Raw genomic sequence first — 27,105 nt, 5'->3', positions numbered from 1 at the left:
TGCGGCTCTAGGCGGTACCGGGAAGCGCTTCGCTGTCAATACTGTGCCGCTCCTACCGGGACACGGAGGCTACCGGCTGTGTGACAAACACCGCGCTCCAGCCACTGATGGGTCTTTTGGAGCCTAAATGCTGCTCGTAGTTTAGATTCCAGCCTGGCTTCCACTGAAGTTCACGGCAAAATCCCAGTGCAGGAGTGTAGGGTGCGATCACCCCCTGAAATGTCCCCAAATCCTTGTATCTGCTACAGCAAGCCTTGAACGTGTTGGCGCACACATTTTACTCCAACTAAACAGGTCCCTTTTCTCCCAATGCTTACAAGGAGAAGTTTGTAGAAGCCGGGCTTAGCCTCTCTGTCCTGCTCCGGGAGCCCAGGGGAGAAGTTTGTCCCTGTCAGGCTCTTCTGGAGTGCGATGTGAGATTCCACGGTCTGATTTTCTTGAGGTCAGTCTCATGTCAACCTGCTCTCCAATTTATGTCAAAGGTCACCTTCAAGCTCTTCCACTGACATATTTTAAAGATTAGGAAATAATGTTGTGAGAATAGTAGGGAATTTTAACCCTGAATGATTTACCAGCCAAATTTAAGGAGTCTAATAAATGCATAACAAGACATAAAGATACGCATGGAAAGACAAATGCACATGGAGCAACACATGATGTTAAAAGAGGTTAAGCAGACCCAAGCATTATGGATTATTGCTCAAAAACATTCTCTGACACGTTAATTCAGTAGAAATACAGAGAGTTTAAAAGGAATCGCAATGTTGACATACTTGTGAGAAATTACTGTGGTTTTTTAATGGTAGTAATCTGGGGCGTGTGTTTGCCTCACTACTCTTTTGCCTGCCAAAAATGACAGAAAGCTGGACCACATCTGTTTCTAGCTCAGATTTTAATCCACCCCGGCATAGGTTTGTCTCCATTAGGAGAAGCACGTGTAGAAGGAGAGAAGCTAGTGTAACAGCACTAGCACTTTCCACAGGGCACTCTGTCTCCATCACCACATGTCACAGGGAAGTGGAACACTGAGCATAAGGTCTGCAGCAATGAAGGGACCTTATCTTCAGCTGCCTCCCTCTCTCTCCAAACTTTTCACCTACAGTAACCTGCAGCAAACACAGTTTGTGCTTACACTTACAAGTGATAATGAAACAAATGTATTTTTAGCTATTTCTGTTGGACACCATGTCCCAAGTTGGTTTCCTGCAGAGCACAGTGCAAAGACTGTTGTATTAGACCATCCAAGGACCTGCAGAAGGAGTTTGTCATCAAGGCATCCTCAATTCAACTGCTGGACTGACCCCTGAAGGATGTCTTTGAGAGGGAGGCTCTAGTGCTTGTTGTTGAAATGTAGATCTTGTTGGTTAGTGCCAAGACCTCTTAGCTGCAGTGCATCTTGTCCTGCCAGCAGGAGACTTCATTTCTGGGGAAGAGAACAAGAGCTTCACATGGGTTCAGGAGATTGATGTTACTATTTTAAATAAAATAAAATAGAAAACAAAAAAATGTAAAAGCAAACTAAACCAAGAGCGACCCTGATTCATATCTTGGCAGAGAGATGGGATATGAAAAAGAAGGGAATTACTCAGCATCTTAGACACCCCTCCTTTTTCTCCAGCTGGAAGAGTTTGTTCTCACACAAGATCTGTCTCTGCCACAGACAAACATGGTCCTCATGCTGGATGGGCTCATTGCTCTTGGGGAGTGGTGGAGTTGTTGGTGATTATGGTTTCCATCTCTGTGTCTTAACTGATCTTTTAGCCATGCTGGGTCCATGCCATCAAATGCCTTTAAAGATCAGGACTCCAGCTTGAATTTGGCTTGGCTTTCATGCCAGAAGGTGGCCTAGAGAGCAGAGGTAGGTTTGATGCACTCGTGGCAGCCAGGGCTGCCACTCCAGCATGCTCTTCTAGTTGGCATTTGACAATCACTATGGGCTTCATGCCCAGGTGTATCACATAGCTGTAGTCTAGCCAAGAAGTGACAAAGATATGACTAACTGAGCCCAGCTTGCTCCTGCCAAAAAGGCATGGCTTGCTTGGCCAAGAAGAGACAACAAAAACATCACACTGGGAAGTTCATGGGGGAGCTTGATGTCACTGGGAAGTGCAGCAGTGTTCTGGAGACATAAGCTAAGTGGAACAGCTGGCAAGGTATTTTAGATTTGGGAGTCTGCTCTGCAGGTTTAGTACTGTACTTGGTACAGTTTGTACAGTTTTTAATAGTTCGTGTAGTTTCCAGAGAAGTGATTTAATCCTTTTAATTGTTTCTGCAACAGCAGCTCTGCTGTTTCAGTTGTAGGTCCTGACTTGGATTCCAGATTGTGTCAGATGCCACACATCAGTTTTCCTTTGGAGATCCTTCAGCTGGCTTTGGGCTAATCTCTACCTGAGCTTGCTCTGGAAAGGAGCAGCTGCTTAGAAACACTGTGTTCTGCACACAATCAGTAGTGGTTTGGGGATGCTTAGCTCTGGGAAGAATGGCTGCACATAGTTTCTAGCCATGACAACTGCTTTTGCCTTCTGAGAAACTCCATCTTTCTGCTTTCTTTTCTAGAGACCTTACTAAGCCTCTGAGAAACAGCAAAAGCCTCCAAGAGGAGGGGAAGATCTCAGACTACCCAATCTGCTGGAAAATTTCGGTATAAGTGCCCATGGGTCTGATATCTGGGCTCTGAGGATAACCATGAAGTGGTGGTGCCTGAGCAGGAGTTATGGTCTGTACAAGGCTGGTGCAGATTGCAGAGATGCAGCTGGTTGGCAGCATGGATTTCTGACATTCTCACCAAAGGCAAGCAGCTGGTGTGATATGGAGACTGTGCTCTTTGCAAGGGGCTGGCTGCTCAGGTGCCTCATGAAAGCAGGTGAGCTGACCAGGTAGCTGGGAAAGGCCTGAGGGGATGATTGTCAGTGAGTTTGGTGAGTTTGCATCCCTTCCATATGCTCCTTGTGGGCTAAGGAGGAATACTCAAGACAGAAGCTGCTGAAAAGCTGCATCTTTGCAGTGAAGATAAAGCTAAGCTTTCCTGACCAGATAGCAGGGGGATGTGCACAGACTGCTTGTCTGGTCTTTGGTTTCATTGTACCATGATGTTGTGTGTAAGAACTAGTGCATTATCTTGGCAATAAAGGGACAAAGGATTATCCTATGTCCTAGTCCTACACCTGGATCTTTTGGTGCAGGGTGCTCCCATTTGCCCACACGTGCCCATAGCTATGCACCACTCACTTCAAACACTGCTGGATCAGGCAGTCCAGGCATGCCAGGTTTCCTCACTGCTGCCAGGTTGGAGATGTTGGTGCCACACTGTCCCATCAGCAGGACTTGCTGTGCAGCCAGGGTGGTGCTGGGCTGTCTGAGGGCTGACTAACGCAGTGCTGTAGTGCGTGAGAGGGAGCTCTCCTCCCCAGGCACTGTGGGGCCAAACCACATTGTTTTTCTCTCCAGACAATGCAGTGCTGCATTGTAAGTAAAAATGCAAAGCACATTGCAATGTTTGCTCTTTATTAATGCACTAAGATGCACTTGGGTGAAGCAGAAGGCTCCTGCCTGGCTTGGTTTCCGACTCCGTGACAGGCTTCCATAAATAACACCTTAGCAGGGTCCAGTTCACCAGATGTGACTGGGTGGGAGCCTGAGCTACACAGTGGACACTGGAAGGGGCAAGAAGGCATGGAATGGGGTCTAGACCCTTTCCTGGCAGCCACGACAAACCTGAACTGAGCTGCAAGGTGTACAGTGGCTAAGCCAGCACCTGAAATCCCCTTTCCAGAGCAGGGAGCAGACGGATGGAGTGGCAGATGAACTCCTGTGGATTTCAAAATGTCTGGCAAATACCACCAAGCTGTTAGTTAGCATCTGCTGGAGTGGGGCAAAAGGGAAGGAGAAAGCATTAGCAACTAATTTGCTTGTTCTGCAAACCTTCACTCATTGCCTAGTGGCATATGAAATCTGGGCTCGTTGAGTATTTGACTGTCTGTTTCATGTTGAGGAACTCGAGATAAACTGCAAGTACATGGCTGCAGCAGAGGCTGGAGGAATGCATCTTAGCTTCTGAGCCTATGGCTGGACCACTGGGGCATGCTCTTTCTTGCTTCACCTCTAGGTAATGGGGCTGCTTAATGCAATTACAGCTTAAACTTCCAAATCCAAAAACTTCCTACATGCTGCCAGGTAAAGCCAGGTTGAAGAAGGTCCCCTGGCGGTGTCAGAGCTGGAAGGTAACAGCAGTTTCAATGTAAGGCACATTGAATCTCGATCAGGCGATAGTCTGACAGCTACTGATACGTGATGATACCTGGCCATTTCTTAGGGCAGCATTGAAATCAGCCTCAGATTTATATTTGGCTGGCCACGGAACAGTGCTGTTGGATATTCCCTTGAGCCTTTGTCTGAGAACTTTCCTCAGTCACACTGTGGTAGATGAAGTTGTGATTAAAAGCGAATGAATACTTTTTGACCCTTTCACCTTTCTCTTGGTTCCAGTGATTTGTGTTTTCCCTAAAGAGTGTAGGGTTTTGGGGTAGCTGTTGCTTTGACAATTCTAACATCTGTCACAACCGATGCCCAGGCTGACCTGATTGAAGATCCGAGAGCTGTAAAACTGTAACACAGCTGCAAGAACCTTCTGCCCTCTGTCCCGAGTTCAACGGGCAGAGGCTTAAACAAGTAGTGACCTCTGCAAATTACTGCCTTTAAGGCACACAGCATTGCTACTGGAGCATAGACATAAAAAGCACCTGAGAGGGAGGGAGCAGCACCAAGAACTCCTTTTGCCAAGTGCCGTATAGCTACAACGCCGTGATTGTTCTTGCTGCAAAGGGCAGGCTAATAAAGCAGCCTCGCATAGCTGTTAAACTCCGTGGTGGTTTCTGTCTGCCAAGATCGCTGTGCTGGATGAACTAAGGCTGCAGCCCGTGGCTTGTAGCCCAAGCGATCAGCTGTGCTCAGCTCTGAGGGGAGTTACTGGGGAGCAGGGCTGAGGAGAAGGGAGAGGCGGCGTGAGCTCCTATGGGCGCTGCCGTGCCTGGTACCAGCTGCAAGAGGCTGTGGAACAAGTTGGGAATACTGGCGAAGCACGGCGGAAGGGCGCTGCCGCCCTCGGCGGGCCGTGCAGCCCCGGGGCTGTCACCCACTCCCTCACACCCTCACACCCTCACGTCCCCCGCTCGGGGCGGCCCCGGCTCCCACACGCCGCGCCCGGCCCGGCCCACAATGCTTTGCGAGGGCAGCGCTCCCGCCGGCTTCCGCCCGGCAGCCCGGGCTGCGCCCGCTCAGGCGCGGCTGCGGCGCCGCACCGCGCCGCGATTGGCCAGCGGGTCTGCTGGTTCTACCCTCTCGCCTCTCATTGGCTGCCCGCCGCTGTCACCGTAGGGCCCGCCTCCTCCGGTCGCAAGCCGTGTTTCCATTGGGTGTCGCGGGGAGCTGCGCGGCGCATCGTGCGCGGGTTGGCTGTCCGGGCTGTCCGTCTGCGCAGTAACCAGGCAGCGGGTCACGGTGCGCCGGTTTCCACGTCAGTGCGAGGGAGCGGGGCCGGTGTCCCTGCCCGTGCCCCGCGGACCCCGCGCTCCGCGGCCTCGCCTCTGCCGCCGCCGGCAGGGAGGGGCGGACAGGGGGCGGGCCGAGCCCTCCCGCCCGCGGTGCCGCCCGCCCGGTTATGTGAAGCGGCCGCCGCCGCGGGGAGCAGGCGCCGCCATTTTGGATGCGGGGGTCAGTGCCGGGCAGCGACCGCCTGTCGCGATACTGTCGCGACGTGGGGGCGGGCGGGAGGGAAGCGGCGGCGGGGGAACCTTGCGGGACCGGCGAGGGGCGGGGACGGGACCGCGGCAACCGCGGGGGCCGGGCGCGGGTGGGGGCGGCGGGCGCCCCTCCGGCCGGCCGGGCTGACACGCGTGGCGGTGCCCGCGGGCGAGGGGCGCACGGAGCCGCCTGGCAGCGACCCCCGGGCCGCGGGAACAGCGGGGCCGGGCCGGAGCGAGCTGCGGGTGGGCGCTGCACCTGCACACCCCCGCTCCCCGTGCCCACGGGGCTTGCTGCCTGCAGTCGGTGTCGGCAGGCTCTTCCTGGCGTATGGTCAGCTCGTGGCTGTGGCGGGGGAAAGCTCAGAGCCCCCTTAGCGTCCGTGTTAGGAGTTCATCCGGGGGCATGTTTCATAGTTTCAACAGTATGAAATAATTGGAAAAAAGAAAATCTCTTTCACCATAATAACCTTAGGTTTCATTTTTACTATGCGGTTTTGACAGGTAAATGCGACTTGCCTTTCTCTACTTGATTCCCAGGCCCAGTCTCACTGTTGCAGCTGTATGTGGAAGCTTGTAGAGAAGTTTGTCCCTGTCTTCCTTTCTGATGTGCCACTGCTCCCATGCTGCTGCTGCTTATCTTTTAAAGGGTGTTCTTAAAATGCCCAGGACTGCACAGTTCCTTTCCACAGTTAAAAATTATTGCTTTATCTCACTTTTGTCCAGGCATTAGGAGCTAGCCTTTGGAGAAACATCCTGACTTCTTTGAACTTTTGCTGCCTCTGATGCTTTTTGCAGAACTGTTACTACTTGAAAAACCCAAGCAAGTTAAATTTCTTAGTCGACATTCATGTACCTTCCATGTGAGGTTTAGTAGGAAGAAAAGGAGCTTTCTGATTGCCACTTGGGCTTCTGGGAAACCTAGCTGGCTGTGAGATTGCCAGGAGTTGTTTGTGATTCAAGGTTGCGTGTTCTGTTTTAGTTGCAGTGTATTGTATCAGGACTCTGGTGGGCAAATCTAGGTCAGAAGCTATCTAGATTATTCCTGCATTGTCATAAACAGTAAAAATTTGGGTCAACAGAAGCTTACTTTGAAATACTACCTTTCTGTGTTGTGGTTATATTGTTTTTCACTACTGCTGTTTATTGGAGTAGTGCCACTGCGTTTAAATCAGGTGCCATGGCTGAAGGCTAAAGTTAATGATAGGAAGAAATGACTTGATGAAAGTCTGCCAGACCTTGTTGCTTCTGATGCTAATTCTTGCTTGTTTGCAGAAGAATTGCAGGCGTTTTGCTGCAGAAGAGAGAGTGGTAATATTAGGAATAAATTGGCTTCCTGTCTATTGGGATGTGTAGGGGTAAGACATTCCGAGGTTGAGAAACGGAATGTTCAGTGCATGTGTGAAATAACATTAGCAGGTGTAAATCTTGTCAATGTTTTTATATGAAGATTCTACATGTGATGCTATTTCAGAAGTCTCAGAGTAGTGATAATTGTTATCCATAGAGCACTGTTGAAGGTTTTGACAATGTTATGAATATGAGCCTTTGTTCTTTTATGACATGATTAGGCATCAACCTTTTCCCACTTAGTGTTCCCAATGCTGTTGTCAGTGAGGCTGTGAAAGGTAGCAGCCTCCCTTCTTCTTCTTGTGGTGGCCTGGGCATCTGGTTGCCTTGGTTTGGAGCTGTCATTTTCACTGTGCTGTCTGTTGAATTTCTGTGCAGGAGCATATCTGAGGACTAATCTGCAGTTTTAAGCAGCTATGTGAATCTGTCTTGACTAAGAAACAGGAGTTTATATAACCCTTCAGTTTTACTAGCTGAAGGACTAAGGAGCTAAAAAGCATTTGAAATATAGTAGGTACCTTTCTTTGTTTTGTTTTTCCTTTTCCCTAACTTAAGACCACAGAACTGAACCCATTTGTTTCTGTATTGAATCCACTACATTTTTGTGCTTGATTGCTTGAAAGAAAGGCATTTATTCTTGGTTTGAGATCAGGAGGTATTGAAACATACCTTTGCTAGGGAAGTTGTTTCAAATTTGTTGATTTGTTGATGATCTTCAGTATTAGTTCTGTTAACCTGTTCAACACTTTTACAATACCCCATTCTTCAGACCATAGCTTTGTAACATTAAGCCTGAATTCATGTTAACATTTTTTCTTCTCTAAGTTGAACGAATGTCTGGTGGTTTTGCTTGACTCCCACCATGCTTCTGTAAACCCAGCTGGTCATTCAGTGCTGGTCTGGTAAATTGTGTAACTTTTTTCTCTGCTGCTTCACAGCATTCATTTCAATCTTAAAACTTCTTTTGATTCAGGACATCTATGCTGAGCTCTAAAGTGTGATCACTTGTTCCTTGTGGTGATGCTGCAGTTGAAGGAACACATACAGAAATTATCTAATAATTTAAAAGGGGTAGCCTTTGGGAGGTTTGGAGTTTAGTGAAGCTGTATCCATTTCTTGAAATAAAATTTCAAATTTAAATTTTTACATGGATGAATGATTCTTTTGGTGGGTTTATCTTACAATGTGCATCTCTCTGAAAATAGATGTCTGTCTTTCATGCTCACTCTGTAGTTCTCTTCAGTTTCCTTCTCCAATATGAAGTTGCAAAGCTCCATTGGCTTTATGGTTTACTTTGGAATGCTATTGCTTGGTTAGCTGCAAGCTTAAATATAAAGCAGTATTTCCCTCCATCTCCACCCAGTGCTGGTGGAAGTGAGCTCAGTGTTTGATGTTCAGAGCCTGAGTGGGAACTGCATCTACGGCATGATAAGTTGTTTCAGTTGCACTGGTGAAATGAGTTTGTTGGCATGCATAAAGTGAATTTTCGTACTTTTGAATAAAGTTGTATTTAATAGAATCTGCAATGAGGAAAGGAGTGCATTTTCATTGAATCTTCTCAGACAGTTAGCAATGAAATACTGCCCTAAGTTTTGCAGGGTTTTCTTATGTCAGGAGAGCCCTGCCAAGTAACATAGAGTTTTTGCAAGGATCAGGTGAAAAGGAAAAGGTGTGTATTGGAGGTTTTTGTCTATTTTCTTCATATTTTGCCACTTACAGTTAGCTGGGAATTTTAAGTCTTCTACATTCAGGAGAGATGGAGTTTTAACCAACTTTTTATTTAATTATTTCATGTTAAAAACAGAGGAGAAGAAATAGAATTCTTACAAACAGATTCAGGCAGAACTGCATTTAAGCTTTGGCTTCATTTTAAATACTGTCAGAACTATTAAGTCCCTATATGTGTGCAAGGTTTCTAATATGTCTGTCTGGCATTTACATGCTTTCTGAAATAATGTTTCCATGTCAGTTTGCTAAATGCCTGGAATGGTGCTACACACTTTACATGTTCAATACTGTTTTTAAACAGTGAACAGGAAAAACTTAGGTCTGACAAAGAAGAGTGTATAGAGTATTTCATCAGAAGTATTTCCCTGGACTAGAATTTTGAGTCCTGAAACTCCCGATGTAGAAATACAGAAAATAATGGAATTACTGAAAGAAAAAATAAATAAGCAAGGAATTTTACATGAAGGAGAAATCTCCCATTCATGCCTTGTACTAAAACAAGGACAATAAAGTGAAATAGAAACATTGTGATCAATGGTATTTCAATGCAATCATCTGAATAATGTATGAAATAATTTACTGTTGAGGATGGGAACATCTCTCAAGCATTAGCCACATGAGTAGGAAGTGTATTGGTGGTTGTTATATATTGTGGAGGAAGGATATAAACCTTTGTTCTTCAGGGCACAAGCAAATTACTTGGAAACCCTATTTGTCTGTCATGACTGTTCTTACAAAATACTTTTGTCTTTGCTTAAATTATTGTCTTACACCTGGGAGTACCATTATGTATAATTCATTTAATGAAATAAACAGTTTTGCCATAAGAGCATTCTATTGCAAACACCTGAAAAAATGAAGCAACAAATCTGATGCTGTCCTTTGATGAGATATCTTTTTATAAAACTTTGCTTTCTTTCCATTATTTATGGAGTCTTGAAGCAAATTAGTCTCTTTCATTCAGAGGATGTTTGTGTATTTGAAGCATTGTTGATAATTCAGACATGCTAGTTGACATGAAGCCTGACAGATCCAGGATGAATATTCTGAAATTTCTGTGGTGATCTTTCTGAGGTCCTGTGTAATCCACCAAAACCATTTCTTTCCATCTTTGCTTTTGTTTCATGGACAAAAGTCCTTCTCATATTCTCTGTGCTTTATTAGCCCCTGCCTCCCCTTCCCAGCTGAGTCCTTCACATGAGCCTGTCAGGTTTGAAGTGTTACAATCAGTCTTTCACCTGTTTCCAATCTTTTGCTTTCCTGTGGATGACCTGTTGTGATTTCAAGCTGGAGTCCTCATTTTCCTTTCATTCTTTTTCCTGAAAAAGTCTCATTGTTTGGCTACCATATCACTAAATCCTTCTCATTTACAGACATGATATCATCTGACTCTTTGGCCTCTTTATAAATCCTGTTTTTATTTATAAACATTTGTGTCTGTTCATTCCCCTTCATTCTTACTTCTTGATGCTTGACTGTATCTGAGCTACAGCTAGTATAAAGAGAGCAGTCCCACAGAAGTTCACTCTTCTTTTTCTCAGACTGTCAGAAATCTTTCTTGCTTTTAATTTTTTCCCCCCTTCTGCCTCTTTCTGGATGCATAATTTTAAGTTTTTTCCCTGAAAGACCTCAGACTACAGGAGAGTAAGTGTCTGCCTTCAGCTTTCTCATTTTTCCTCCATGTTCCATCCAGTTTTGCTCATTTCTTTGTGGGGTTTTAGTCACATCTTTTTTACTTTCCTGCTTTCTTGAAAGCTTTGTTTTGTGAAGCAAGTGTGAAATCAACATCTGTTACAAATTACTTTATTTTGTCAACGTTTTAAGTCCCAAAGAGGTTTGCTCTGGCCAGCTCATTCATCCCACTGATGCTTTTCTAAGAGAGTACAAGGTTAGCTTTGTGTTCTGTGTAGGGCTGCAGGAATTTGCATAAGTGCTGGAGATGCATGTGTTATGCCATGGATGTTTGTCCTGATACCCCAACACTTTATCTTTCTGTCAACTTACATAGACTGGAAAAAAAATTAGGAATGTGCCTTGGCAGAGTGATCTCTTGCATTACAAAGATGCTGTTAGAACTAACTGTCTGCTGTCATGGTTTTGAAAATATGCTATGGAAAAGTGTTTTCTTTTGATGAAGTACTTGTATTATTACATGTACTAACTTGTATTTTGTGCTTGTACAAAACAAATTTGAAAGAGTTTCTTTCATCACTGCAGGCCTTTTCTTGGTTGGAGTCAACTTTGTTTAATCTGAGGAAGACAATTACTCTAAGAGGCTAGAGATTAATTTGAATTACCTTTATTTTCAGAATTGTCAGGATGGTGGATAAGAACATTTACATTGTACAAGGTGAAATCAACGCAGTGGTGGGAGCCATAAAGCGAAATGCCCGATGGAGCACTCACACACATCTGGTAAGTTACCTTGAATTGTTGCCATCTGTAGCAGCAGGTGGAAACACCTATCACAGAAACCAGCTGGCTTTGGAAAAGTACCTCAGTTTTTTGTAGCACTTGTTAAAGTACCTTTTTTAAGTAAAGTTGGAATAACTTTCTGCATTGTTAACATTGTTTTGGGCATCTCGTGCCAGTGATTGCCAAAGCTACAAAACTAGGAGTCTTCTACCTTCTTATCCTGTAAATGCAAAAAGCCCACATTGTATTCCATGTGGGAGTCATCTCATTTAGACTTTTATCACCGGGGATGTCAGGGAATTTCCATATATGGTGTTATTTTATTTAGCACAGTGTTTTTATGTGTCCTTTGTACCTTCTTGGGGAAGACAGTCTTCATCACAAAAGCCATGAAATAAAAATTGGGGAAGTAATTATATATAGAGTATTTTTAAATTTTTCATATGGCATAGTATCTGTTTTCAGCTCTGTTTTGTTCCTGCTGTTTATATTCCTGACTGAAACCTATCAATAGTTTCAAACCTGCTTTGGTAAAAATCCTAAACAAAGTGTTTCCAAATGTAACCCTGCTTTGGTGGGTTTTTGGCTGCCACAATGTAAATGTGTGGATGTGATGCACTTCGGAATGTCTCATGAGTGCAGATGGCTGTCATCCAGCACAAGTGGTTTCACTTTGTCCAAGGGCAGGGCCCTTTTTCTTTCTAACAGGCATTTCTTCATCAGAGCTCACGGCCTCTCCTCGAGGTGTGGGTGCGGCTGCACTCAGCTTGGAGAAACTGCTGCTCCTCCTTAGTTTAATGTCATAAAGATAGACTAAGGCTAAAGGATGCAGCTAATTCATATAAATATTGCACTGTTATTCTTTCTTCAAATTATTTTAATGGCATAAAATGTCATTGTATTTCTGCTCCCATTACAATCTGCATAGATTAACATTATAGCAAATCCAGATGAGCCATTTCAATATGATATGAGTTAGATTTGCAGTGAAATTTATTGAATAGCACAAGGCTGATCAGAAATACTTGTAAGGACAATAAAACCAAAGCAGAATGCTCAGTGTTGGACCCATGCTTTGACATTTCAGCTGTGTGATATTGGGGAGCACTGGCAGGAAAATAAAAATGCTGCTTTTGGATTTGATGGTGTAAACATGCTGACAGTGATAAACTCAAACCACAGCAGTTCTGTGAATGTGGTGTTGAGGTCTTTAACAGACCCATTATTAAGATTTGTCTTCAGGAATATGTTTGCCTCCTTAATTACTTGCTTCCTATGTATAACCTATAGGATGAAGAAAGGGATCCCCTGCTGCATAGCTTTAGCCACCTAAAAGAAGTGCTGAATAATATAACAGGTAAGCTTCTACAGAAATCAGCAGGTATGTGCACCTGCTAGGGTATATGTAAGTAAATGTACAGGTGTATTTATTTGTCTTATTTACTATCCAGAAGTCATTTATTGAAGAACAAGAAAAGAGGAAACATGCACATACTTTTGGGCAAATAATATCAATGTAAACTAGAAATACCACAGAAATACCACTGCTGCCACTGTGTATAGGGATATATATAAATTTTGTGTGTGTGTGTATGCACACACAATTTTATAAAGATGCATGTTTTTTTGATATACTGAAGCTTGTAGTAGTATATGAAATGTGGTGTATTATCATGCATAGCTTTTTTGTGGTTTGTTTATGCCTTCTGATCTGTGAGTGATGGAAAAAATCTGCTTAGAAAGTGGTTTCTTTTTGTTTTTTCCTCACATTCTTTGGTTTGTTAGCTTTCATCATGTAATAAGTAAACCACAGACCTCTGTTTCTCTCTCTTGGATTTCAAGTGAAAGACTTTGTGATCACCTGCACTGAAAGAAATTGTGATCATCTGCACTGGAAATCTGTATTGATTAGAGAAGTAGTACACAAGGCTGTGGTGTGTATTCTGAGCATTGTTTTTCTCACAACCCATCTTTCTCCCTTCCCCCAACATTTTCTGGTTTTGTAGTTTCAGGAGTGATTGTTTAAGTGTAACCCAAGTATATGTTGAGAGTCTGGAGGTGAAGCTAATCCTAAACTCCATATGGCATTCTGCATGTTCTTCCCAGGATTTTTCTTACTGATTGTAGTATTTGAAAGTAAACTTCATTTCTGGTCCCCTTATTACAGTGACTGCTCAGAACTGCACTCAACCTTAGTTTGAGATGGACCTTTTGCATTTCTAGCTGTTAAGCATGCTTATTCTTGCATCAGTGCTGAGTCTGGAATCCCATAAGAAGTGTGTTCTTTGGAAGCACCGTAGTGCTGCTTCCAGGGGATGGTGACAAGAGGTGCTGAGGACACGTGCCAGTTCTAAGCTTTTATTCCTTCCTCTTGCATGTCTGCCTGTAAGTGTAATGCTTTGCTTTTCTCTGCCAGGTTAACTTTCTGTGGTTGTGAGCAGGATTTTTCTCTTAGATCATGACATCTTAGGGAACTCCTGAAGAACTTCCATTTCTGGATAGTGTCTTTGTTCTGGATATTATGCTTGTACCTGGACTACATGACAGTCTGGATTTATGGGGGTTTTCTGTAAGCTCACTCACTTTCTGTAAGATATATGTGCAGTCATCAAAAGTGTATTGGGAGGAAATTTTACATTTCTTCCTTCTATGAGATGAATGTTTTTTTTTTTTTTAATAAGCTTCCTGAAGTTCTTTGCCATTATTGCAAATACCTCTTCTCATCAACAAGAGCAGGGACTGTCAGGATGCTCAAATAAATGCAGTATAAGTAAATGTCAGGGACTGGCCATTTATCTAGAGCAGCTAGGTACAATGTGCTGTTGACTTGTTGGGGAAAAAATCCAAGTTCACTATCTACTGATGTTAGAGAAAGCAAAGTTTAATGTCCTGAGAGATTCAGAGACTCCTTTTGTATTAGTTATCAGGTAAGTGTTGTTCCTGCTGAGATAATAATTGCTCGTATATGGGGATGACAGCATGTTGGTTTGACTACATGGGATTCTTTTTACAGGTAATTTCAGCTGCAGTGACTGCTATTTACTGACTAGTGTCTTGAGATAGGACATCATTGCTGTGCTCTATCTTTTTTCCATTTTAGACATGGACTTGTTCCCAAGCAATACTTTGAATGGTGCAGAGTGTCCTGAATCACCTTCCAGGCAATCAAAAGTCCAGTCCCAGCATAGGGGGTTTTTGGCGATTTTTTTTTTTTCCCCTAGACCTTCCTTTCATGTCTCTTTCATTAGCTCATGGAAACGCATTGCTTTTATATTTAAATTTATTCAAGCTGTAATCTTTGACATTTGAGTTAGCTTTTAGTACAATTTTGCATTTATAGTAATATATATTATGTATTTTCTCAATCCCCCAAGAACCCATTTTAATCTGTTCCGGATGCAAATTTCAGGCTGCCTTGTCCCATCTCCCCTCTTGCTCTCTCCCTCCCTTCCCCTCCCCCATGGAGCATGTTTGATCAGGTGTGGCAGGAATATCCACTGTCAAGCTGCGCCCTTTATATTAGTCAATATTATCCTTCCTTCCCTCCCACTCCCTTCATTCTCCTCTGGGCTTTACCAGTTGATTTATAATTTTGGAATTCTCATCGGAGTCTGTAATACAGTTTGTTCATTATTTAACCAAAACCTGTTTAATGAGCAAAGAGAGGCAATGTAAATGTTAGGCATGTTGCAGTGGAGTACCTTTTGTTCTCCTCTGAGCTAGTGGGTATTAACTCTGTCATGCCTGTGATGCTGAAATACCCTGGTCAAGGGTATAAAGATGCACTGTATGCCCCCAGCAGCTAAAGATTCCTGTTTCAAAGTATTGCTCCTCAAGAGTAACTAAATTACGTGCTGCAGCTAAGTGTGGTATCCCATCCTGTTGTAACCTCTACCTGTGCTCTTGGAGGAAGCATGTAGAGAAGCTGTGTTGCACAAACAGTCCCATGATTATGGTAAGAGAAACTTCACTTCTGCAGTTCAGCATATCTAGCTAAGGGCCTTGAACCTGAATATTTTCAAGTTTCTCTTTAAAATTCTGATAAACCTAATTTCTGTGGGAATTTTTTGTCGATTTATAAAAAGAATTTAATAATTTGAAAATGAGCAGCATGTCCACCTCTGATCCACTGGCAGTTGATTTATTGGATGCCATTTTTACATTTTCATGGACTACATTTTCATGTGTTTGACTATTGATTGTAGTTGCCTGAAAAACAGAAAGGAAATAGAGGTTCTGTTGTCTTGGGTGATGCATAAGTTAATCCAAGATAAATTTAATAATTGAATGCTTGCAATGCTAAGATGACCACAGTAAGCTTAAATTTGATGTTGTGTGTCATATTTCTAGTGCTTAGAAAAAGCAGAAGTCAGTGTCCTGAATTATGACCATATGGAAGCAATGACTATCAAGCTTTGTCCATACATGCAAAATTGAAATATAGCTACATTTTCAAAGGTTATTTTAAAACTGATAAAAACCTGTATTGATACAAGTTTGGATCAAGGGCCACTGTCACCACAGCTTCCACTTGACTGCTCTTTAAAGTGGGCTGAGTACCCTGAAAAATATGTCTGGATGTTGAAACATTTGTTCATTTTATCAGTTTTGTTATGGATTTAAGTCACCAAAAGAAAGCTTCTTTTTAATGTCCAGTGATAACTAAGACTGTTTCTTTCATGAATGGTTCCAACTTAGGTTTTATAACTGCAAATAATTGGAAATATGAATTAATTATAAGCCTGCTTTTCCATGATTTCATGAGGATTGGGTTTCTTTAAATGCTTCTCTGGCTGTTGAAGTCTTCAGACCATTCCGGTAGGATGTAGAGGTAAGAGCAGACACTTCTGTTGTCATTCTCCTCATTACAGAGTTTGTGCTTTGCTCTGACCAGGGAGCTGAGTCAGTGCCTGAGGTGCTGCCTTGCTGCCTGCTGCTGTGTGGGATGGCTTTGGGACAGGAAAGACTGACTGCAGCTGCCTTGTGCAAGTCATGGCTGCATGGGAGAAGCAGGTGTTTGTGGAAAGTGTGAGAGTCTATTTAAATAAGGTTTAAACTAGGTAAACACACCTGTGAAGAGGTGCTTGTGTATATTCTAGGTCCATGAGTGCCAGACTGCAAGGTTTGAGTCCTTTTATCCTCTGGTGGTTCAGAGTTAGTGCATTTAAACAGAAGCTGCAAAGTAAGCTGTTAGAAGCACTCTGATTTCATGCACATTCATGACATTTTAAATGAATGCTTGTACAGTGGGTTCAGAAGAATCTTTTCATGCCTTATTTCAGACAAGAAGCTGCTGCAAATCTCCATCTTTAGAGGGTTGGCTGGGGCATTAAGAGCTGGCTAAAGGTCAAATGACTGTAACTGTAGGAGAACCTTTGCCCAGTGTCTGACTTAATATAGTTGTTACTGTAGCCATCAGTTTTCTGGAATGTAGACTTGATTGCACACTCGTTTTCTTATGTCTGAGGTCTGGAAACTCAGTTTTTATGGAAAACCTGTCAGTTGTATAAAACAATACAGGAATTTTATCCTGATTCTGTATTAATGTCTGAACTTTTTCTGAAAGATCTAGTTAAAAAGTGGTAAATTGGTAGTAAATATAAATATGTGGCCTCTTCTCAATGCTATTGAAGTGCTAATGGTTAGAATATGAGATGTTCATTCAAGTTAAGAAATTAGAAAAAAGTAGTGTTTGTGGTTTTTTTATCAAGAAGTGTAGGAATTAGACTGTATGAATGTGTGATATGTAAAGTGCTGTGATGCTTATTGCTTTGCAGGTAACAGCAATACTATATTTTATTTATTATTTAGATCTTGGGTTTCTGCTGGAAGTGCCTGAATTTACTGGCAAATAACAAGTATGATGACCTGCATACTGTGATATTTCTCCCATTGCTTGCATTGAAGGATAGAAATGTTATCTAGATCAGCCATTGAAAAAAAAAAACCCAATCTTTTTTTTCCTGTGGCATGTCAGCTTCCTATCAAAGATCTAGAACACTCACTGATCTTACAGATCGTGTCTGTTCTTGTGATAACTCAAAAAAATAAAAGGATTTTTTTTTTTAGTAACAGGTATTCATATGTGTTAATTTGGTATTTTTGAATACCAAGCAATTCAGGCTAACATTTAGCTTTGTGGCATTCTCTATGAATTTTTAAAGAAGAATGGAGAGGGTATAAGGAAGGTTTGGAAGCTCATGGAATAAGGCTTCCTCTATAGCTTTAACTTGGCCTCACTCTAATTATTGGATGACCTGACACTGTGTACAAAAGTGATAATTTATGTCTCTTCATATTTTCTTATTATAAGAAATAAGAATATTAAGGTGCCAACTTAAATTTGATGCTTTGCTTGCAGGTTGAATCCAGATTGAGTTTTGCTAACTGTGTTCAGACAATACAGTAAAAATTGTCATTTTAAAAGCAAGTTTCTAGTCTAAATGAATGCAGACATCCTCCCAACTACACAGAGAATGTATTTCAGTGCAGTATTTTTGTTTTGAAGCTGCAGATAGTTCCAAATACTCTGAGTGAGATTAATCTTTTTAATGTCATTTTAGCCTCAAATTAATCAAATTACTGTCTTATGGCTGAGGTCTTTTAATCTTCCTTGAGGATATTTTTAGCATAGATATTGGTATTTTGGCAATGGACTTTTCCCAGGTGCTTGCTAACCTTGTGCTTTATTTTCTAAGTGATTTTCCCACAGTGATGTGCTCTAAGCACTGATGTGCTCTAAGAATGGTAGCTGCACTACAACTGGGATGGGAGCTTCTCCAGCCCAAAGTGAGCACAAGAATTGTCAAAATTTCACTTAAGATTTTGTTTACTTTCTGTATGAAAGAAGGAGGAAGAATGTCCTTGATGAAGAATGATTTAAGATACACCAAGACAAGCACCATGACCTTTTTCATGGCTTTTTTTGTTGTGTGCAGGACAGCATTTATGCAGAATGAGTGAGGAGTCAGGTATGGATGGTATCACTCTGAGCTCTAATTGATTCTGTTGGATTGTACATTGAGCCCTTCAACATGGGTTAATGAATGAAATTAAAATTCCTGAGGAGAAACTTATAATTGAGATATTTTTGTAACTAATACTGACATACAGAAAGGGAGAAACTCTGTGTAGAATCTTTAATTTGATAACGTTTTAGATGTTGTGAATATCTTCTGTTTTGTGTTTCTGTGTAGTAAGAAATTTAATGAAAGAAATTGAAATAAGTGGAGTGAATCTCAGAGTATTTAGAGCAAAAAAACCTAACAAACCCAGTAAGGTGGTCTTCACACTGGGTATTTCTGCATGTCTCCTGGAGTCCCTTATGCAGTTCAGCCCCACAACCTTTGTGATACCACTTAAGCATCCTTTCAACACAGTTGTCTGAGTACAGTTTAAGACTAGAACTTGGAGCTGAAGTCTTCCTTCTATGGATGGCTAATGACTGGCAGGTACAGGCAGGAGGTGGTGCTGTTGGGAGGAATTGTTTCCTGACCCCTAATCCTTAAGGACCCAAGGATTTAGATGGACAAGCACTCCTGGCTGTTGCTTGGAAGAGTTCCCACAGTGGGTTTGTTCTGTAACACCAGCCTTCTGTTACCACTGCAGGGCTGGGCTCTGAAGAGCTGCCACATGTGCATGGTGTGCAACTGACTCTCTCTTGTTCCACGCTTGTTGAGCAATTACTTCCCCACTTGTTGGGCACTCCATTATTTCCTTCAGTTACTGCTTCTGTGTGAAGTGGAGCCATGAAGGAAATGGCTTAATGGATGTACATTAGGGGGCAATAAATTGCAGTTTGATTTGGTGGACAGGCAGTACCAGATGCTGCATAGAAGCTAAGGTTCCTCTTAAGTCAGCCATTGAGGTTTTATATCAAGTTTTTTTGATGATGTTTTTGTTTGGTGGTCAAGATTAGTGAAAAGGAATTGTGCCCATTTGCATTATAGTAAAAACCCTCTGGAAGTAGGAGTATACATGAAGTTGCTTAATTCTACTAGTAGTTTACTAAGCATATAGCTCTTCTTCCTTCCTTCTTTTACCTGTCTTCTTTCCTCACTTAATGGTTGCCATCTAACCTGTTAAAAATATTGTCCCAAAAGTGATTAACTTCCAAGAAGCAATAACTTGTGTCAGAAAGTGCAGGTGCATATTTATATAGTTGCATAGTATGTAACAGGACTGCCAAGAAGTGTTGATTATGCATACCCAAGAAGCATACTGAAGTATTCCTCATCTCAAAGAGTGTGTAGCTTAAGAGAGTAGCAACAGAGAGGAATCATTAAGTATACAAAGTTGTTAAACGCTTGAGGGTTTTTCCTAATCATTACCTCAATTTGTCCTTCAAACAGGCTGTTGTTGGCTGGTCTCTAATACGGTTTATACCAAGATTTGAGTTGGAAGGAGAGGTTTGAAAGCAGATACAATTGGGCAAAGTGTCCTTTTCTTCAGGAGTAGTGCAGGGATCTGTGAAAAAGTGCTGCTTCTCTCAATGATTAGTGTGGAATAAAAAAGTCAGGATGAGAAGAAGTAGAATGGCAGGGATTAAAAGGTAAGTGTAAAAGTAGCAGACTAATGGAGAACATTGTTATTAAAATAGCAGATTGATTGGTTAAGGAACGTTGATAGTGAGGGATGTGTACTTGGTGGCTTGCCCATTTGAAGTAAACTTGCAGGAGCTTTTTCTGTTTAAGATAACTATCTAGCTTTTTAGCTGAGTGTTACAGAATAGACTATTGCTGAAGGGTTTTTTTTGTTTGTGCTTGGTTTGGGAGGTTTTCTTTGCAATCAGAAAAAATATTAATCTTCCAATATGTTATGGATCTTGTCATGGTAAGTTCTTAAAAATGTTGGATGGACAGTCAATATGGTATTAGCTCAGTTGGTCAGAGCACGGTGCTATAACACCAAGGTTGTGGGCCCACAGGGCCATTCACTCAAGAGCTGGACTTGATGCTTCTTGTGGATCCCTTTCAATTCAGAATATTCTGTGATCTGCCATCTTGCTTTTGTAATTTGTCTTTAGAAAATGATACAAGACAGCAGATATGTCCAGGAAAGACATAAAACTGATGCATACAGTCCTAGGGAAATTCTGGTCGTCTCATAGACAGCAGAATTTTAACTTGCTTTTCATCACTTTTCAAAGCTACAAAAAAAGACAAAATTATATGTATAAAGTCTGCAATACAGTGGCTTGAAGATAGGCTGTGAGGTTTTGTGATGTGATGGATTCTGAGGTGAGGGATGGAAGTGTCATGGGTGAGCTTTTGTTGATATCAACAGATACTTTCTGGGGAAGAACTTTGTGAGTGAATGAAAATCTGTTGTTTTATTAAAAGAATGAGCAATTAAATATATGTTAATATTTTAGGGACGGTGAATCAGTACATGTCATCACAAAATTATAGGAGATAAAAAAATGTGTTTTGAGAAGGAACATTTACATTTATCCATTTTCTACAATCACCACATCAAGTGGTGATTGTAGAAAATGGATAGATATACACTGGTATTGTGTGATGTACTGTATCTGTGTGACTTGGAAATGTCACTGCAAGTGTTAAAGCAACCTACTCTTGCTTTAAACTCCTAATTGGTAGATATTTCTTCTTTAGTTGAAGGACATAGATAGACATAGAATCCTCGTCTGTTAGGCTTTCTGAAGTTAATATGTCTGTGCTTTTTGCATGGTGCAGTTGTGAAGTTAAAACTTGTCAGTTCAAACCACTGTTGTATTCAGTGTGTTGTGAAAGAAAATGCAGGTTGGAAACATAGGAGAAGGAGAAATAAAAATACTCAGACATTATAAAAAGCAATAGGACTCTTATCTGCAGCTGAGTTGTAGTACAAGATTTGGAAAAAATTAAGAAATTTCAGAGAAAATAAATTACTGAAGAAATGTTTCATTCATTAATGAGGAGGAGGAAGACCACCATAGGCATCCTGAAATGCTTACCTAAATGGTTGTTTGGTAACTGACTATTGACTATTTAAGCATGTGTCACAGACAACATCAGGTTAAATTTTGCACACAGTTTCTCCCTTCACTTTTATGAACAATACATTAAAAATCTAAAAGGGCAGTTCATTCTTGTTCAGCTGCCTTTAAATTGTAGTTTTTCCTTCCTGTAGTTTCTGAATGCTCTAGACTTTGGCAGCGCGTACCGGTGCTCGTTCACATGCACGAGGCCCGGGTGCTGCAGCAGAAGATCACACACTCCCTTTCATTCTGCAGCAGCAGCAGCTGATGGTACCAGCTGTTCACATCCTTGTATTAGATGCCTGAATTTGAGCAGCTGTATGAGGCTGCTAATAAACTCTTACATGTAGTACAGCTCATATCTTGCCCACATTTCGCTTGATTGTACTCAGCCCTGGCCAGTACCTTTTTTAACAACTTTCAATTCCACCTATAAGGTGGTCCTTTTCTTCCTTGTGCTTGTTTCCTCTTGTATTATGTGTTAGTCAGATGTTTGAAGAGGGTTCCAGTGCTGCAGATTTGAAAAGGAAAGGGTACCTGAAAACATGCAAACTGTATGCAATTTAAGGAAGTAGGAACAATTAAAGCATTTTAAAACTTTAAAGGCTTAATGCTGTAATAAAAATAATCTAGACTGTTCTAAAGGATGTTCTTGTCCTTAAACAGAATACTTTTGGGTACAAACTTAGGTGTGTGTGTTTGTTTGCTTGAGAAGAATGGATCAAAAGTACTTTTGTTCTGAAGAATCTACCTGCATGCAGCTAGTTGAAGAGGTCTTGTATGTAAATCTGCTATTAAAAGAAGGCTACAGGGGTTTTTAATTCCACTTTGAGTAATAAAATTGGCCTGGCAGTGAGTTTTAATATAGCCACAATTAATTTCAACTTGTGCTTTTTATGTAAAAAAGCTTGTTTGTTAGGACCCTCTGTTAAGCCTATTAAATAAAGGGTGAAAAAGTTGAAACTGCCTGTCTGTGCTTTCCAGATTTTCCAGGGGTGGAGGGAGCCAAAGGAAAGATATTTACCATTTTAAGCCCTCTCAGCTCTTTTCTTCACTTATTACTCTTGCATCAGTGTTTTAGCCTCCCATTACCCTCTCTGGAGGAGTCATGGTACCTAGAACTGAAAAATACCTTGGTTCCACTGAGTGGCTACCAATCTCTTCTTGCCAATGAGATTCTGAGAGGTGACTTTGTTGTTTTGTGGTGATTTTTAAAGTGAATTTTTTAGTGGGTTTCTTTCTCCCTTGATTTTGTTGTGGAGTTCGGTTTGTGGGTTTGAGGTGGGTTTTTTGAAGTTTTTTTGAGGTGTTTTTTTTGTTGGTTAGATTTTTGGGATGAGATGGGATGGGTTGGTTTGTTTTCCTCCCATGGCTGTAACCTCAAAAAATGCACTTTGGAATGAAAGTAGTATTGATGTAGGAGCTGTGAAGATCATATTTAAGCAGTGTGGAGGTGGGAAGAGAGTATTTTTGGTCCTTTTTGCTCAGAGGATCTCTGGAAGAAATTCAGCAAGAGTAAAGATAAGGATCAGAATTTGGGTGTTAGTGTTTTATAAAATTATGCAAAGAAGAGAAACTAGCTGAGTTGGAAGAAGATAGCATGGGATCAGAAGTGTATGGTAGAATATAGGAAGAATATAAGTGCTAATATAGTGAAGTGACTTAGCTCAGATAATTCATTAGACCTTGTTCTTATTGCTCCAAAACTCAACTAATTTTACCTGGTCAGCATTCTTAAATTGAACTATCCACAATCTAGAACCGATGTGTGTTGCTTTTCTCCAGCAAAGATGGCACAGGATGAGGAATTGGCTCTCCCATGGCAGATTAGACAGTAAGCTCTTTGTTAAGCATCAAGAATTTTTAAGAGAGTCTTACAGTTTCTTGCTGTACACCCAGTATTAATTGGTTGAAACAGCCAGTTATATTTAATTTCATGTTTCACATATGAAATTTTTTTTAACTGTACAGGTGTCTCTGCAAGCTATAAAGACAGCAGTTGAAGTAAATAGCAGTATCAAATGAAGTACCTCTTGTCCCTGCTTCCAAAATAAACTGGGAATAATGCTTTACACATTTTGTCTCCTTTAACTCTACAGGCAAGCAAGAGAGGAAGCATGGATTAACATCTAGTGATTTCTAGGAGCTCAGATTCCTCTGTGCTTGGTCTGACTGACAGGCACATGTGGCTCAAGTGCATCTGGAAATATATCACTGGCGAAATTTGGTCGGGTAAATATAGCAGGAATGGGTTGTCAGGGCAGGAGACAGATTGTTCTGGGAAAGGAAGTGCTGTCTGTCTGTTGTCTAGTAACAATTTCCTATATTTCTGAGACATACCTGTTTCTTTCAGTGTAACTAAGGTAACAGCAGGCTCTGACATACTTGCTGTGTTCTGCTGTTGTATGTTCTTATGGTGGAAGTGCTATCAGAAATGGTAAAATTGGTAGGAACATGTGTAGAGAACTGATACCAATATTTTCTATGGTGTTTAAATAGTAGCACCACCCACTTTCTTCTAGTTTAAATTCCCTTTGCAAAGAGGCAAGGACATAAAATGTGAAAAGTAACACCCAGGGTTTCAGGATGTGATTATATTGAAGAAACCTGACTTCTGCTTGGATGCAAAATTGTTTCTAGGCCACATGGTAAGCAAGGGAGCAATGAAAAAAAACCCCCACAATCTCTTCCTTGATAATGGGCTGAGGGCCAGTATTCTAAATACCTGTCTTTATTGGCAGTTGACACATAGGTAATGAGCAGGAATAGAAAAAGCCAATCATAAGGCTTTTCTCCAGCAAAAGCTGATTGAAACTTCCTGAAGTATTGTGATATTAGTTAAAGTCTCAACACAAATCATACTGTCTGGTGAGAAAATAGAACCACCTGTGTTAGAGGGTGGTCTACAGAAGTCTATGCAGGCATATCAGTATAGACTGTATTTTGCACAGAAAGGCATAAACATGAGCAATGACAATTACAATTGTAACAGATGCAGGCAGTATCAAATGTAACAGTAAATTACAGACTCTCTGCAGTTTATCAAGGGAAGTTGGAGATGACTACAGGTTAGAGTTGGTACCATTTGTGGCACTTTCCTAGCGTAGTAGGCTGTTTTTTTCATCAGCTTGCTCAAGAACATATCGAAGATAGGAGCCCTGACAATTTTGTGTGCAGTAGTTGTCTGTAGTTGGTTGCTGATTCTGTTGCCTTTCCTGAGAGGTTGCATGCTGCTTCCCACCGTAGTGAGCTCAGTCTGGTGCCCTGTGATGTGGCTGTGTCTGGGGTGGGGTGAGCAGCCAACAGGTGCGCAGCATACCACGCAAATGTGGAGGCAGGGAATTTGTGTCCAAGGGCATTGGGGGTAAATAACTGTAGTTGTAAAAAGTATTACATGAATGCTAACATTTTCACTGAACAGTAAGTCTGTTCCGAAAACTGGCTCACAAACTTCCATATAATAAGCTTCAATTCCTATGCTCAGAAGTTTGAAGACCTTAATTGGTGTTGAATTTTCTTTGGCTTTTAGGAAGAAATGGTTATTTTGCTGAAGGATGCAACTGAATCAGACTAGAGGTTGTCCAAAAGCTTTCTGTAATTACAAGCAGTAGGATAACAGATGGAATTTGATATTTTTTGAGTAAAACCTGCTTAAGTTAACAATTTTGTCAGTATACAGTGTTCTTCAAAAATATTTGTAAGTCCCCAGGATTAATTTGTTATTTCTTCTGATTGCACCTGATCCAAATACTGCATGTCATGATATAGGCAGGAATAAAACCTTGCCATTTCTCATTCATAGTGCCACTCAAGACTTGTTACAATTTACTAGCTGTGCTACATAGCATCCCTGGCTTGCCTAGGCCTTTTGCTCTGTAAACTTCAGCAGCAGGAACAGTTCATTATGAAAAAACAAATCATCAGTGTTTAATTTATTGCTACACTATTATCTGCCTGCATGCCTCTTATTCCAGGTGTTCCAGCTTCCAGCAATTGAGATTTGAAGTCTACTCTGTAGAACTGTTTCTCTGTTTCTCTTCAGTGCTGTTCTTCAATGCCCTTTAAATCTAGTTCTTTATTCCATTTTATTTTTCCTTTGCCAGTCTCACCCTGGAATAAAAGTGAAAGGGCTAAACTTAATATTTCAGGTGAAATTTCACATCAAAAGACACCTGTGTTCTGTGATCATTGGGTACCAGTACACTGTTGTTTGTTTTACTGCCTCAGCTGTCAATATGTATGACAGCCAAAGACCTTTTAATCAGGTATCTAGCAGCAGGAATTAAATCAAGCATAACTTATGTTCAGAATATATTATCTGTTGTTCCTTCCCTCGACATTTGCATCTTGTTTTAAAATAGTAGAATTCTTTCCTGAACTGAAGGCAGGAAGCTGAAATAGTCTACAGTGTAAGTGTTTTCAAAGAATCAGACCGCGGTATTAAAAAGAACTGCAGTTACTTAAATCTGAAAGAAATCTAGAAGAACCAAAGCACGAGTTAATTATTTGTAAAGGGCTTTGAAGTGTGCAAGAACTATTGGAGTAGTATTGGGAGATATATGAGAGAAAGTTTTGGACCTGCTATTTTGAGGAAAGTGAGTAGAATACTTAAAACTCTTCCCTTGGAGCTTTTTCTGCAGGGATTTCTTCTGGGACCATTGTTCCACGATAAGAATGCCTGTGCTCTGGATATATCCTGCATGTCTGCAGGGTGGCTGTAAAATTACTTTTAACTGTGATCTGTCTGTTTTGTTAGGTGTTGTCATGTAAACAGGAAGCATTTAATCCCTGTAAGGGTAACTGTTCTGCATTCTACAGTTAATTTGCAACTGTCTAGGTAATACTAAAGCATATGGTATTTAAGACTTTTTTGTGGTAGTAAATACTGAATTGCTAACCTGTTCTCATAATCTCAGCTGTTTAACTGTATGAAGAAGATAGTTTTTTCATTTGACACCTTTAAACCGTTTTACTGTTGCATCTACTACTTCTGGGACAAGAATGCACGTCATTACATGGAGAAAGGAGTAAACAGGAAAATGAAGGTATATAGAAGCTAAATAGGAGTGTAGTTACTTTGTTCTTGATGTCCTCAAGAACACCTTTTAGGTGGCAAGTTTGTAGGAAGGGAGTTGATAATTTCTTTCATGTGATAACCTGTCTGGTGTGTTCTGAGCAGAAATTTCTCTTCATGAAAACCACCTGAAGTATTAGCTTAGCTTACTCTTCCAGTCTGAGCCCACGACCTTTAGCTGCATGGAACCTTATTAGCTACAACAGACTGTTGTGAAATACTTACGCTGCAACCTTATTTTTGGTTCAAAAGAATCATTTAATGCTTAGAAATAGAAAAAGCAGTGAAAACAAGGCAGAACTTGGGACCAGCATACAGACCTTTCACGTGTATCTTATGTATGCATAGTTGAAGTTTGATATGTGAAGAAATTGCCGGAGGTTCTTGTAGGGAGCAAACAGCATTAGGGCCCGTGTAAATGCCACAGAAGCTGCTTTGCAAAAACAAAATTTTCCAAAATTTTTTTAGCTTTGTCTTCCATGACTCCTGATCCCTTTTTCTCTTGTGCTTTTACTTTCTGTTCAGGCATTTTTTTTCCTGTCTGTTCCTGTGTAAGAGTTTTCTGTTTCAAACTTATAACTAATGTAACTTTACAATAAGAAGCCCTCTGCATTTGTCTGACACAGTTCTTCTCACTTCCCATTCTTTATGTTCCTTTGGACAGTCAGCTTTCAGTTTTTGCTGGGCTTAATATAAAGGGACTTAGAAAGGCAGGTGCTTATGGATTTGAATTTATGAGACTTCCAGACATGAGTGTCATATGTGCTTTTTTTTCTCCCCTGTCTTCTGTAATGCTCTGTAGTCTGTAATAGGTTGAG

General features: G+C 41.3%; 1 protein-coding gene across 2 annotated transcripts in view; it reads left to right on the top strand.

Moving 5' to 3' along the window:
• Positions 1-5,486: 5,486 nt before the first annotated feature.
• GBF1 (golgi brefeldin A resistant guanine nucleotide exchange factor 1) overlaps positions 5,487-27,105 on the top strand; it is a 98,889-nt gene continuing 77,270 nt past the window's right edge. For both annotated transcript variants that reach the window (XM_059477587.1, XM_059477585.1), the window contains exons 1-3: positions 5,487-5,709; positions 11,126-11,231; positions 12,522-12,588. In XM_059477587.1, coding sequence (XP_059333570.1) covers positions 5,702-5,709; positions 11,126-11,231; positions 12,522-12,588 — 181 coding nt within the window. In that variant the 5' untranslated portion in view covers positions 5,487-5,701. The remainder of the gene's footprint in view (positions 5,710-11,125; positions 11,232-12,521; positions 12,589-27,105) is intronic.

The sequence above is a fragment of the Ammospiza nelsoni genome, chromosome 8 (genome assembly GCF_027579445.1).
Source record: "Ammospiza nelsoni isolate bAmmNel1 chromosome 8, bAmmNel1.pri, whole genome shotgun sequence".
Classification (NCBI taxonomy): Eukaryota; Metazoa; Chordata; class Aves; order Passeriformes; family Passerellidae; genus Ammospiza; species Ammospiza nelsoni.
The sequence above is the reverse complement of the archived record's forward strand: the minus strand, read 5'-3'. Positions and strand labels throughout refer to the sequence as shown.